This window comes from Poromitra crassiceps (genome assembly GCF_964638095.1).
Source record: "Poromitra crassiceps genome assembly, chromosome: 12".
Classification (NCBI taxonomy): domain Eukaryota; kingdom Metazoa; phylum Chordata; class Actinopteri; order Beryciformes; family Melamphaidae; genus Poromitra; species Poromitra crassiceps.
In genome coordinates, this window is record NC_139632.1 from 41,088,553 (window position 1) to 41,102,870 (window position 14,318).

The following is a 14,318-nucleotide window of genomic DNA, read 5'->3' on the forward strand; positions in this document are numbered from 1 at the left end:
TTCAAACTAGCCGTCTGGCTCACCATGTGGAAAATAAGAGTCAGACTTGGAAGTTGCCACAATTATAGCAGCGCCTCAGCCAAACTCATCAAAGAAGAGGCAACTCAGAGACTTGAGTTTTGGCACCAGCCGCGCAAAGCGTGTTCCTTTGATTCAGCATGGCTGAGACAGTCACACACGACACACACCCAAAGCTCCCACACAAAGGAAGTCGCCAAGTTTGAATCTGAGATATTTTGTTATTCAACCTGGCTACTGGAAAACATAAATCTACATTCATCAACTGTTAACACTGCGCACCGAAACCATTGAAACCAATGAGTACTGCACAGGAAGTGGAATGAGTGAAAATATATTAGAGTTAGCCATCTGTGTACAGTGTGTGTGCTGTTGCAACCGTGCAAGTGTGTGTGTGTGCGTGCGTGTGTGTGTGTGTGTGTGTTTACTGAGTAAAAGCGACATTGAGACAAATTAGAATGCTCAAACTAACTCTGTAGGAGATCAGTGTGACCTGATCTCCTACACCTGTACACACATAGAGAGAGAGAGAGAGAGAGAGAGAGAGAGAGGGAAGAGAGAGAGAGAGAGGGGAGAGAGAGAGATAGAGAGAGAGAGAGAGAGAGAGAGAGGGGAGAGAGAGAGAGAGAGAGAGAGAGGGAAGAGAGAGAGAGAGAGAGAGAGGGAAGAGAGAGAGAGAGAGAGAGAGAGGGAAGAGAGAGAGAGAGAGAGAGAGAGAGGGAAGAGAGAGAGAGAGAGAGAGAGAGAGAGAGAGAGAGAGAGAGAGAGAGAGGGAAGGGCCACTTGGGAAATTATGCCTGCATGCGGCTGCCTGGAGCATGAAATTGAAGCCGTCCAACACGCAGCTCAGCGGATCTTTCCCCTTCATATTCCAAAATAATTAACTAGCAGCACCTCCTGCCTCCCTGCTATAATATGCTGCCCCCCTATTGTCTCCCTGCACACTGACGAGGACTGAGTCCTCCTCACTACACAGGGGCAGGTGCACACTGACGAGGCAGAGTCCTCCTCACTACACAGGGGCAGGTGCACACTGACGAGGCAGAGCCCTGCTCACTACGCAGGGGCAGGTGCACACTGACGAGGCAGAGTCCTCCTCACTATGCAGGGGCAGGTGCACACTGACGAGGCAGAGCCCTCCTCACTACGCAGGGGCAGGTGCACACTGACGAGGCAGAGCCCTCCTCACTACGCAGGGGCAGGTGCACACTGACGAGGCAGAGTCCTCCTCACTATGCAGGGGCAGGTGCACACTGACGAGGCAGAGCCCTCCTCACTATGCAGGGTGCAGGGGCAGGTGCACACTGACGAGGCAGAGCCCTCCTCACTACGCAGGGGCAGGTGCACACTGACGAGGCAGAGCCCTCCTCACTACGCAGGAGCAGGTGCACACTGACGAGGCAGAGCCCTCCTCACTACGCAGGGGCAGGTGCACACTGACGAGACAGAGCCCTCCTCACTATGCAGGGGCAGGTGCACACTGACGAGACAGAGCCCTCCTCACTATGCAGGGGCAGGTGCACACTGACGAGGCAGAGCCCTCCTCACTATGCAGGGGCAGGTGCACACTGACGAGGCAGAGCCCTCCTCACTATGCAGGGTGCAGGGGCAGGTGCACACTGATGAGGCAGAGTCCTCCTCACTACACAGGGGCAGGTGCACACTGATGAGGCAGAGTCCTCCTCACTACACAGGGGCAGGTGCACACTGATGAGGCAGAGTCCTCCTCACTATGCAGGGGCAGGTGCACACTGACGAGGCAGAGCCCTCCTCACTACGCAGGGGCAGGTGCACACTGACGAGGCAGAGTCCTCCTCACTATGCAGGGGCAGGTGCACACTGACGAGACAGAGCCCTCCTCACTACGCAGGGGCAGGTGCACACTGACGAGGCAGAGCGCTCCTCACTATGCAGGGGCAGGTGCACACTGACGAGGCAGAGCCCTCCTCACTACGCAGGGGCAGGTGCACACTGACGAGGCAGAGCCCTCCTCACTATGCAGGGGCAGGTGCACACTGACGAGGCAGAGTCCTCCTCACTATGCAGGGGCAGGTGCACACTGATGAGGCAGAGCCCTCCTCACTATGCAGGGGCAGGTGCACACTGACGAGGCAGAGCCCTCCTCACTATGCAGGGTGCAGGGGCAGGTGCACACTGATGAGGCAGAGTCCTCCTCACTACACAGGGGCAGGTGCACACTGATGAGGCAGAGTCCTCCTCACTACGCAGGGGCAGGTGCACACTGATGAGGCAGAGTCCTCCTCACTACGCAGGGGCAGGTGCACACTGATGAGGCAGAGCCCTCCTCACTATGCAGGGGCAGGTGCACACTGACGAGGCAGAGCCCTCCTCACTATGCAGGGTGCAGGGGCAGGTGCACACTGATGAGGCAGAGTCCTCCTCACTACACAGGGGCAGGTGCACACTGATGAGGCAGAGTCCTCCTCACTACACAGGGGCAGGTGCACACTGACGAGGCAGAGTCCTCCTCACTATGCAGGGGCAGGTGCACACTGACGAGGCAGAGCCCACCTCACTACACAGGGGCAGGTGCACACTGACGAGGCAGAGTCCTCCTCACTATGCAGGGGCAGGTGCACACTGATGAGGCAGAGTCCTCCTCACTATGCAGGGGCAGGTGCACACTGACGAGGCAGAGCCCTCCTCACTACGCAGGGGCAGGTGCACACTGACGAGGCAGAGCCCTCCTCACTACGCAGGGGCAGGTGCACACTGACGAGGCAGAGTCCTCCTCACTATGCAGGGGCAGGTGCACACTGACGAGGCAGAGCCCTCCTCACTATGCAGGGTGCAGGGGCAGGTGCACACTGACGAGGCAGAGCCCTCCTCACTATGCAGGGGCAGGTGCACACTGACGAGGCAGAGCCCTCCTCACTATGCAGGGGCAGGTGCACACTGACGAGGCAGAGCCCACCTCACTACACAGGGGCAGGTGCACACTGACGAGGCAGAGTCCTCCTCACTATGCAGGGGCAGGTGCACACTGATGAGGCAGAGTCCTCCTCACTATGCAGGGGCAGGTGCACACTGATGAGGCAGAGCCCTCCTCACTACGCAGGGGCAGGTGCACACTGACGAGGCAGAGCCCTCCTCACTACGCAGGGGCAGGTGCACACTGACGAGGCAGAGTCCTCCTCACTATGCAGGGGCAGGTGCACACTGACGAGGCAGAGCCCTCCTCACTATGCAGGGTGCAGGGGCAGGTGCACACTGACGAGGCAGAGCCCTCCTCACTATGCAGGGGCAGGTGCACACTGACGAGGCAGAGCCCTCCTCACTATGCAGGGGCAGGTGCACACTGACGAGGCAGAGCCCTCCTCACTACGCAGGGGCAGGTGCACACTGACGAGGCAGAGCCCTCCTCACTACGCAGGGGCAGGTGCACACTGACGAGGCAGAGTCCTCCTCACTATGCAGGGGCAGGTGCACACTGACGAGGCAGAGCCCTCCTCACTATGCAGGGTGCAGGGGCAGGTGCACACTGACGAGGCAGAGCCCTCCTCACTATGCAGGGGCAGGTGCACACTGACGAGGCAGAGCCCTCCTCACTATGCAGGGGCAGGTGCACACTGACGAGGCAGAGCCCTCCTCACTATTCAGGGGCAGGTGCACACTCACAAGGCAGTGGCAGGTGCAGTCAAAGCTTCAACTGTCCTCAATACACGCTATAGTGCTGATGATATTGGCCTTTTATTAAATATCGGATATCAGTCATGTGCTCTACTGGCAATATCCCAGAGAAAAATAACAAAACGTGAAACAGATCTTTATTATGCCACTTAAACTATTGAACTGGACTCCTGCTGTCCTACTGTCCACCTTCACAATGTTTGCTAGAGCAGTGATTCTCAACCTTTTTTCATATCACGAACACCTAATTTAGTCCAGTGTCCACAGATTATTTTCTCTCACACGCACATCTTTGTTTTATTGTTAGATGTGATTTTGTCCAGAATTCCATGACTCTATCTGTATTGTATGTAGAGAGATAACAGACTGTCTGTATTGTATGTAGAGAGATAACAGACTGTCTGTATTGTATGTAGAGAGATAACAGACTGTCTGTATTGTATGTAGAGATAACAGACTGTCTGTATTGTATGTAGAGATAACAGACTGTCTGTATTGTATGTAGAGAGATAACAGACTGTCTGTATTGTATGTAGAGAGATAACAGACTGTCTGTATTGTATGTAGAGATAACAGACTGTCTGTATTGTATGTAGAGATAACAGACTGTCTGTATTGTATGTAGAGATAACAGACTGTCTGTATTGTATGTAGAGATAACAGACTGTCTGTATTGTATGTAGAGAGATAAGACAGTGAAACTATGATCAAAGCGCTCATTCTTCTACATTCTCTGCACACAGTTAAACCCGACTGCTACGCTGCATACAGACACTAAGACAAATTCCTTGTATGTAACTTGCATACTGTGGCAATAAAAGTGATTCTGATTCTGATCCTAAACCATGTTCACTTCTTGCAAATGGAATAATGGTTAAATTTAATAATTCATGAATTTGCTGGTGACCCTCTGGTCCCCTTGGAGGTCTCCAGGAGGGGAGCCCTGGTGGTCTCCAGGAGGAGCCCTGGTGGTCTCCAGGAGGGGGCAGCTTTAACTAGAGAAGCACTAGAGGTCTTCTTCTCTCTAATGCTATTTAGCATATTGAGAAATATGTGAACAAGTCCGACTCAAAATAAGCTCTGCAGGAGGAGCTATGAGAGAGGAGTGAAGCTCTGAGGGGAGGTAGGAGGCAGGTTCTACTTTCACAAGTTGTGTCTTAAGATGTCAGTGTTTAATGAGATGGAATAAAAAGAGCAAGTAGCAATGTTCAAGGTCATGGCAGCGTTAATCCTCCATGGTGCACAATTTGCATGAGTTGAGACAAGATTCGAGTCTGATAGTCAGTAAAGAACGTCAGGGAAAACTGCAGCATGTACATTACTAGACATTTTCTAGTTAAAACATGCGAGACTCCTCGGTAAAACGAAAACCACGTATCGGAATAATACTGTAAACGCGTTGGAAGCAGCACCCCCAGATAAGAGGAGAGTTTAGTCTGTCGAATTGTCAAACTTTAACTACAGTACCTCAATTTAAATACGGGGCTCTGATATCAAAGACCTGGATCTGATCTGGGACTAAATGAACGTAGAATTGTTTACTTTGACACTGTCATGGCAGCGCCAAGGGGAATACTAAAAATGCTGTTTGCTCAGTTTTCATCTCAGCGTGTCAGTCTGCCGTGATGTGGGACTTGATTTTATGAGTCCTCTTAAAGGATGGGTTTACCGATGGGGAATATGAATATATATTAATTCTTAAAAAATCTTAAATTTCGAATCCGTTGAAATTTTTGAAATTGCTTGTTCACAGCCAGAGAAAAAAAAAATGAAAAAAAAAAAGAAAAAAAAAAAAAAAAAAAAAAATTGGGCCAGGTGACGCGTTTCGCGTCGAAACGCGTCACCTGGCCCATTTTTTTTTTTTTTTTTTTTTTCATTTTTTTTTTTCTCTGGCTGTGAACAAGCAATTTCAAAAATTTCAACGGATTCGAAATTTAAGATTTTTTAAGAATTAATATATATTCATATTCCCCATCGGTAAACCCATCCTTTAAGTGATGATCAAAATCATTCATTTGTGTTTTGCCCCCGATTCAAAGTGACCGTAGGTGCTCTTCATGCACTACACCCTTTTGTCACTATGCACTCAAGTGTGAAATGTGCCTGAGTCGACTTTATGCGATGATTAGGTGACTAGCTGCTACAACAGCTTTACTGTATCTTAGGAATACAATATCCTCCACATCCCCCAAAATATAGCATACAAAGTTAAAAGTACCCTTGAATAGTTTTCGGTCTATTATCAAAGTGTTGAAGCATCACTTTGAGCTGTTGGGAGCCCGTGAAGAGAAGAGAGTGCTATGTGTTTGTACTAGGGATGTTCATTTTGAAAAATTTCCATAATCGAAAATCGGGAAAATGAACGATCAATTATCGATTCTCGATAGCGTAATAATAATAATAATAATAATATATATATATTTTTTTTTACTCTGGTCTGGTAATAACGTTGCGCGTTCTCGGCCAGCTATAATGGCGATGCCGCTGTGTAGTAAGAATATCAGACACTAGCGCTGTGGCCAGGTAAACAAACATGTTACATGTCAGGTTACATGATGTAAGGCAATCGGCGTCTTCCAGCTTAGCTGACAGCACAAGAGTCAAATCAACAGGCCTGAGCCTCACTGAGGTCCGCAGACCGCTGGGTGCGTTTGTTTGTGTCCCCGGTGCATGCCGGTGTGAATTCCCCATGTTTAAAACAGTTTTGTTGGCACAAAGGCCCGTGCCCAGCCAGAAAACTAGAGACTATATGAAGCTCCACCTCACGTTAGTCGGCTGTGCAATGGAGTGGGGCGAGGAGGAACGAATTCCACCCAAACCTAGTCCGCAAAAAAAAAAAAAAAAAAATATATATATATATATATATATATATAATAACAATAATCAATCCAAATTCCACATGATCGATTCAATTCCTTAACGATCAATTATCGATTTTCGATAATTGATGAACATCCCTAGTTTGTACGATATGTTTATTTATTTATTTATTTATTTATTTATGTATTTATTTATGTATTTATTATTTATTTATTGAAGAGAGTGCTACAGTATGTGTTTTCTATTATGACCTCATTATTAGCATATTGTGGAGGACCTTGTGTGAAGTGACATCATCGGTCTGTATGAGTTTTCATGTTGTCACAACGGCTGTGTGTTATAAATGATTTATGACAGACATTGATTATTGTCATAGAGATTGTCACATGATCAACAATGTAATCAGTGATGACATCATCAGTTAAGTCACCTATCTACTAAATGGTAGCTGTCACGACGTATATTACTGATGTCATTTATGTCCCAAATGGTAGGTGGGTGCTAACCTGACGCTGCCAGATGGACGGTTTAGCTCCACATTACGTTTCACTAAACCAGTCGATCTGGGAATGCAGTAACCCGACCCGCTGACGAAGGCGGGCACTTTTTCCAAGCTACTTGGCAGGTGATTGGATGACCCATCTGTCTATCACCGCTGGTGCGTGTTAACTTCAACCAATCAGATCGCCATGCCTCTGACGTCACGTTTGCGACCGGTAGTCTATCATTGATTGAGTCCTCACCGTCCTCATCGTCGTAAAGTCGCCTTCGAAGCATGACGTTAGATTATAACGAACTAGTTGTGTGGCTTAGCCTTCCCAAATGTTGAGGGTCGTTTTTTAGAATTTAATACATAGAATTGGGAACGTTACATTCAATTTCATTCAGACTGCCTGTCACTTCCGCGGCGGCAGCCATGTTGACGAGTGAAAAGAACTACAAAGACCATGTACCCACTACTTGCCCAGACGAGCCTAAGCCCGCCTAAGGCTGCCGCTGATTCGTCGAGCCGGCCATGGTTCGGCCAATCATCTTAACTGCCTGTGCATGACAAGATGGATTACGTCGAGAGAATCTCTTTTGATCTCGCGAGGTTATCCATCTTGCAAGCAAGGTTAGGTGGGTGCCACCACTGATGATATTACTCAGACACACCTATTCAGCCATCACTACTCAGTGACATCATAGTTATAGCCACCTGTGCTATATCACTGATGACATCACAATTGTTTCAGTGACATTGCTAATGTCTATGTCTGAATAGACACCTATTCAGCCATCACTACTCACTGAAAAAAAGTGCTACACTGCGAGAGCCCCTAGCTTGTCCGAGTCTGCAGTGTTGACAACAACCTGCACTTTCGTCTGCGTCGCTCAGGTTGCTGGTTCCTCTGGCTGAAGGAGGGCCTTCAGCTAGAGAAACCAGCAACATGAGCGATTTCAGTGAAGGCTTACCAGCAGCTGGAAAAAGGCTAGCAGTCAAAGTGAAGGTATAATCCAGTCCAGAACATGCTGCTGTTCAGGCCATATTTAGCCAAAGTCCAGAACATCCTGTTTACACCACATTTCGTCAAAGTCCATGTTTCCCTCTGCCCACCTTCTCACGCTCAGAGGAACGTGTGGCGCCTCAGCTTCTTAGGACTTCAGACCTCACAGACTTCAGATGAAAAGAGGCATTTATGAGCAGCGTCGAGCTTTCTAACCCCGCCGTCGAGAAGCAACGAATCCTTCTTCTCAAGTATGTGGCTTTGAAATGTTTCTGTGACACTTGTAAATACGTCCGTATCGCTGATTTAGACAGCTTGGGAGCGAAAGTCGCAGGCAAGTCTATATATGTAGACTCTTGTAGGGTAGATGATGACGTCATACATGTACCCGGAAAGAGGAGTAACGGGGCTAGCATTACACATGCTATTTATGTAAAATATGGAGTGACACAGTGACTCTATCCATATTTTATAGACTATGAGTAAAGCCTGACATCTAATGGTAAAACATGTGCTACTGAAATTGCACTAATCTTTTGTGCCAAATGATTTCACCACACTACTGGAGCTGTGCTATTTCCTGTTTATTACTCCGCCCCCCCCCATCCGTGGGCGATCGCCCGGTGGCACCGTTCAGAGCGCTGGGGGCAATAGAGACCTCTTCACCATGAGTGCGTTTACATGCACAAAATAATCAGATAACAGAATAGTCAGGTATTCTGGCAATAATCTGATTTCTGCGTTTACATGCACTTAGTAAATAGCGGGAACTCATCTCAAAGTGTGTGAATGGACATTGACTGCAATGAATGAAACTGATGAATCAGCAGAATCACGATTTGCATCAAAAAACAGTGATGACAGTCACTGTGTAGCGCACTTTCTAGGGTGGAGACTGGATGTGATGTGTCTGGATGACGATGTGTCATGGGTAGGGCTGGGTATCGAGTTTCGATACTTACTTGGCACCGAAATGGAAACATCGATACTAAGGGGTATCGAAGCCTCCCTTGTCAATTGATACCAATTTTCGATACCAAAACAAAACAGCGTCATTGAGCCTATAAGCATGCGACATGCTTGCACGCCGCGCTCTAATACGGCTGGTGATTGGCTGTCATGTAGAGGCATGCAGGAAACGTTACGCCCACAGCCGGTGTGTTTGTTGTGACTGTGAGCCAGGCGTGCGGTGCGGATAGTATACAAGAAGTTAGCCACTCAAGCTACTCCTATCCTGGAGTACCATATGGCGAAGATGATGAAAAGCAGGAAAAGAAACAGAAACAACACGGACTGGTTTCCACAGACAAGAGAAATAATTGAGAGGTGGGTCAGCTCAGCTTACCGCAAGTTAGCGGTTATCAGATCCCTCAGTCTGACAAATCCATGCATCTGGCTGTGAGTTGTAGCATTAGATCGTTTAATTAATTGCCGCCGTAACGTTATGCGCAAGCGGGCATTGTGTATTTTTAGCAACTCGTTAACAAACGCTGATGTCATGATAGTTTGTTGAATGTAAATGCGATTCATTTATATTGATTGGCTAGTCAGTGAAGTTGAGCTGTCTCGTCAGATTTGACAAGAATGACGTTCTGTTGCAGCAGTGAGCACACTGATCTGCAACGCTAGCGTTAATGTTTAATTAATTAGCGTTAACGTTATGTGCAAGCGGGCAGTTATCGCCCATGTATTTTTAGCAACTCGTTAACAAACGCTGATGTCATGATAGTTTGTTGAATATAAATGCGATTCACTTTGTGGCATATAAGGCTATATTGATAGGCTAGTCAATGCTCAACTAGTCTTCCATGCATGAAGTGGAGCCATCTCATCAGTTTGGACAAGAATAGAGTTCTGTTGCATCAGTGAGCATTAAACCCTGATTTGCAACTCTCTGTTTTGCACTGAAAACTATTCCACTGATTTATTTGTTTTAGCTACATTTCTTTCCTTTGTAGTACTCCAATATTTTTTGTAGGGACGGCAATACGTTTAGAGAACTTAAAGTTATGTTAAATACAGTAGGTTTTATTTTTTTCTGCTGTAAAACTTAAGATGGGGGGAAAACTAAAGATTTGTAAAATAATTTCAATGTGTAATGCAGTTTTATTTTTGTTAAAATGGATTTTTCTAAAAATTGGTATCGAAAAAAGTATCGTTCAGGAACCGGTATCGAAATCCAAGTATCGAAACGGTATCGATATCGAAAAATTTTGAACGATACCCAGCCCTAGTCATGGGTGCAACATGTTGTAGGATTTATGATATCACTGATGATGTAACGATTTGCGTAACAAATCACTGATGATGTCATGTTTTGTTAACAACGCCCGGCTGCAAAATCGTGATTAACACCTCCCTCCCGCCCGCTAAATCGTGACTAACACCTCCCACACTTGCAATTTATATACACGCTCGATTTCTAGGGTGGAGACTCTGGATGCGACATCACTGATGATGTCGCTGATGATGGCATGGTTTGCGTAAGAAGTCACTGATGATGTCACTGTGTAGCGCGAACACTCCGATTTCTAGATTGGAGACTCTGGAGACAATGGGCCATGGGTGCAACATTTTGTGGGATTCATGAGATCACTGATAATGTCACTGATGTCACAATTAGCGTGACAAAACACTGATGTGATTGCCCTTGCCATCATCATCAGCATCAGTCAGTATATAAATGGGAGCTGGGTCTCTGTGTCTCTGTCTGCCCCACTGATGACATCATCAGTGATCTTCTATCTACCATCATCATCACCATCATCATCATCAGTATATAAATGGGAGATAGGACTATGTCTGTCTGTCTGTTTCTCTGTCTCTGTCCTGTGTCCCATGCCCCACTGTGATCTCATAAATGAGATCATCAGTGATGTCATGAATCCCACTGTGACATCATCAGTGATGTCTTAAACCACTGTGACATCATCAGTGATGTCATAAACCACCGATGACATGATCAGTGATGTCATAGGAGATGGAGGAGAGGGAAGAGAGGGGGAGAGAATAATGGAGAGAGAGGGGGGGGGGAGAGACTGAGGGAGAGAGAACGGGAGACATTGTGCGAGCGCCAATAGGGCAGGCAAGGCCACAAAGCAGCTGAGCTGCGTGCAAGGCCGCGTAGCGGTCGAGCTATGAATGCGAGCTGGGCCCATCTTGGTGAGCTGCAGGATCTCACTCAGTCCCCCCCTCCATTGTGATGTCAATATACACAAGCCCAGGCCGGAGTTCACTGATGCCACGATTTGCTAACTTCGCCAACCCCCAAAATCGTGACTGGGCACCTGGGAACAGGGAACCTTTCTAACACTGCATGTGCGTGGTTGCCGTCAACATTGATTGCGATGGTGTGTCATCATCAGGGATGTTGATGACTGAGTCAGCATCGGGCGTATCGTTGTTCATGGGTGTGTCATCATCCAGTATGTTGATGACCGAGTCGGCATCGGGCGCATCGTTCATGAGGGTGTCATCATCGTGCATGTTGATGACTGAGTCAGCATCGGGCGCATCGTTCATGGTCGTATCATCATCGGGTATGTTGATGACCGAGTCGGCATCGGGCGCATCGTTCATGAGGGTGTCATCATCGTGCATGTTGATGACTGAGTCAGCATCGGGCGCATCGTTCATGGTCGTATCATCATCGGGTATGTTGATGACCGAGTCGGCATCGGGCGCATCGTTCATGGGGGTGTCATCATCGGGCATGTTGATGACTGAGTCAGCATCGGGCGCATCGTTCATGGTCGTATCATCATCGGGTATGTTGATGACCGAGTCGGCATCGGGCGCATCGTTCATGGGGGTGTCATCATCGGGCATGTTGATGACTGAGTCAGCATCGGGCGCATCGTTCATGGTCGTATCATCATCGGGTATGTTGATGACCGAGTCGGCATCGGGCGCATCGTCCGCTCCTTTGTCCTTGTTTGTTCGACGCCTGCCCAGGGATGTAAACTTGAGGATGAATAAACCCAAGGTGACCAAGACTGCGGCCACCACTGCCCCTGCGATCAAGAGATAGTTGCCGGTGGGGTCGTGCAAGGCGGCCGGGTTGTTGGGTTTTGGGAGAGTGGTGGATGCAGCGACAGTGATTGTGTGTGAGGGGAGAGTGGTAGATGCATGCATGGTGGGTGGGTGTGGGGGAAGGGCGGTAGATGCAGCCAGGGTGGTTGGGTGTGGGGGAAGAGTGGTGGATGCATGCATGGAGGTTGGGTGTGGGGGAAGGGCGGTAGATGCAGCCAGGGTGGTTGGGTGTGGGGGAAGAGTGGTGGATGCATGCATGGAGGTTGGGTGTGGGGCAAGGGCGGTAGATGCAGCCAGGGTGGTTGGGTGTGGGGGAAGAGTGGTGGATGCATGCATGGAGGTTGGGTGTGGGGCAAGGGCGGTAGATGCAGCCAGGGTGGTTGGGTGTGGGGGAAGAGTGGTAGATGCAGCCAGGGTGGTTGAGTGTGGGGGAAGAGCGGTAGATGCAGCCAGGGTGGTTGGGTGTGGGGGAAGAGTGGTGTATGCATGCATGGAGGTTGGGTGTGGGGGAAGGGCGGTAGATGCAGCCAGGGTGGTTGGGTGTGGGGGAAGAGTGGTGGATGCATGCATGGAGGTTGGGTGTGGGGCAAGGGCGGTAGATGCAGCCAGGGTGGTTGGGTGTGGGGGAAGAGTGGTGGATGCATGCATGGAGGTTGGGTGTGGGGCAAGGGCGGTAGATGCAGCCAGGGTGGTTGGGTGTGGGGGAAGAGTGGTGGATGCATGCATGGAGGTTGGGTGTGGGGGAAGGGCGGTAGATGCAGCCAGGGTGGTTGTTGGGTGTGGGGGAAGAGTGGTGGATGCATGCATGGAGGTTGGGTGTGGGGGAAGGGCGGTAGATGCAGCCAGGGTGGTTGGGTGTGGGCGGAGAGTGGTGGATGCATGCATGGAGGTTGGGTGTGGGGGAAGGGCGGTAGATGCAGCCAGGGTGGTTGGGTGTGGGGGAAGAGCGGTAGATGCAGCCAGGGTGGTTGAGTGTGGGGGAAGAGCGGTAGATGCAGCCAGGGTGGTGGGGTGTGAGGGGTGAGTGGTAGATGAAACCAGGGTGGTTGGGTGTGGGGGAAGAGCGGTAGATGCAGCCAGGGTGGTGGGGTGTGAAGGGTGAGTGGTAGATGCAGCCAGCGTGGTTGGGTGTGGGGGAAGAGCGGTAGATGCAGCCAGGGGGGTGGGGTGTGAGGGGTGACTGGTAGATGCAGCCAGGGTGGTTGAGTGTGGGGGAAGAGCGGTAGATGCAGCCAGGGTGGTGGGGTGTGAAGTGTGAGTGGTAGATGCAGCCAGCGTGGTTGGGTGTGGGGGAAGAGCGGTAGATGCAGCCAGGGTGGTTGGGTGTGGGGGAAGAGTGGTGGATGCATGCATGGAGGTTGGGTGTGGGGGAAGGGCGGTAGATGCAGCCAGGGTGGTTGTTGGGTGTGGGGGAAGAGTGGTGGATGCATGCATGGAGGTTGGGTGTGGGGGAAGGGCGGTAGATGCAGCCAGGGTGGTTGGGTGTGGGGGAAGAGTGGTGGATGCATGCATGGAGGTTGGGTGTGGGGGAAGGGCGGTAGATGCAGCAAGGGTGGTTGGGTGTGGGGGAAGAGCGTTAGATGCAGCCAGGGTGGTGGGGTGTGAGGGGTGTGTGGTAGATGCAGCCAGGGTGGTTGGGTGTGGGGGAAGAGCGGTAGATGCAGCCAGGGTGGTGGGGTGTGAAGGGTGAGTGGTAGATGCAGACAGCGTGGTTGGGTGTGGGGGAAGAGCGGTAGATGCTGCCAGGGTGGTTGGGTGTGGGGGAAGAGCGGTAGATGCATCCAGGGTGGTGGGGTGTGAAGGGTGAGTGGTAGATGCAGACAGCGTGGTTGGGTGTGGGGGAAGAGCGGTAGATGCAGCCAGGGGGGTGGGGTGTGAGGGGTGACTGGTAGATGCAGCCAGGGTGGTTGAGTGTGGGGGAAGAGCGGTAGATGCAGCCAGGGTGGTGGGGTGTGAAGTGTGAGTGGCAGATGCAGCCAGCGTGGTTGGCAGTGGGGAAAGAGCGGTAGATGCAGCCAGGGTGGTTGGGTGTGAGGGGGGGGTGGTAGATGCAGCCAGGGTTGTTGGGTGTGAGGGGGGAGTGGTAGATGCAGCCAGGGTGGTTGGGTGTGGGGGAAGAGCGGTAGATGCAGCCAGGGTGGTTGGGTGTGGGGGAAGAGCGGTAGATGCAGCCAGGGTGGTTGGGTGTGAGGGGGGGGTGGTAGATGCAGCCAGGGTTGTTGGGTGTGAGGGGGGAGTGGTAGATGCAGCCAGGGTTGTTGGGTGTGAGGGGGGGGTGGTAGATGCAGCCAGGGTGGTTGGGTGTGGGGG

The 14,318-nt window shown here is 50.3% G+C and overlaps 1 protein-coding gene across 1 annotated transcript in view; it reads right to left on the minus strand.

The window, feature by feature from the left end:
* Positions 1-14,318, minus strand: part of LOC310786230 (uncharacterized protein) — a gene marked incomplete at both ends in the record, with an annotated part of 366,431 nt that overhangs the window by 123,384 nt on the left and 228,729 nt on the right. The window contains 3 exon segments of the mRNA XM_083647397.1: positions 11,323-11,989; positions 12,966-13,188; positions 13,714-13,893. Coding sequence (XP_083503523.1) covers positions 11,323-11,989; positions 12,966-13,188; positions 13,714-13,893 — 1,070 coding nt within the window.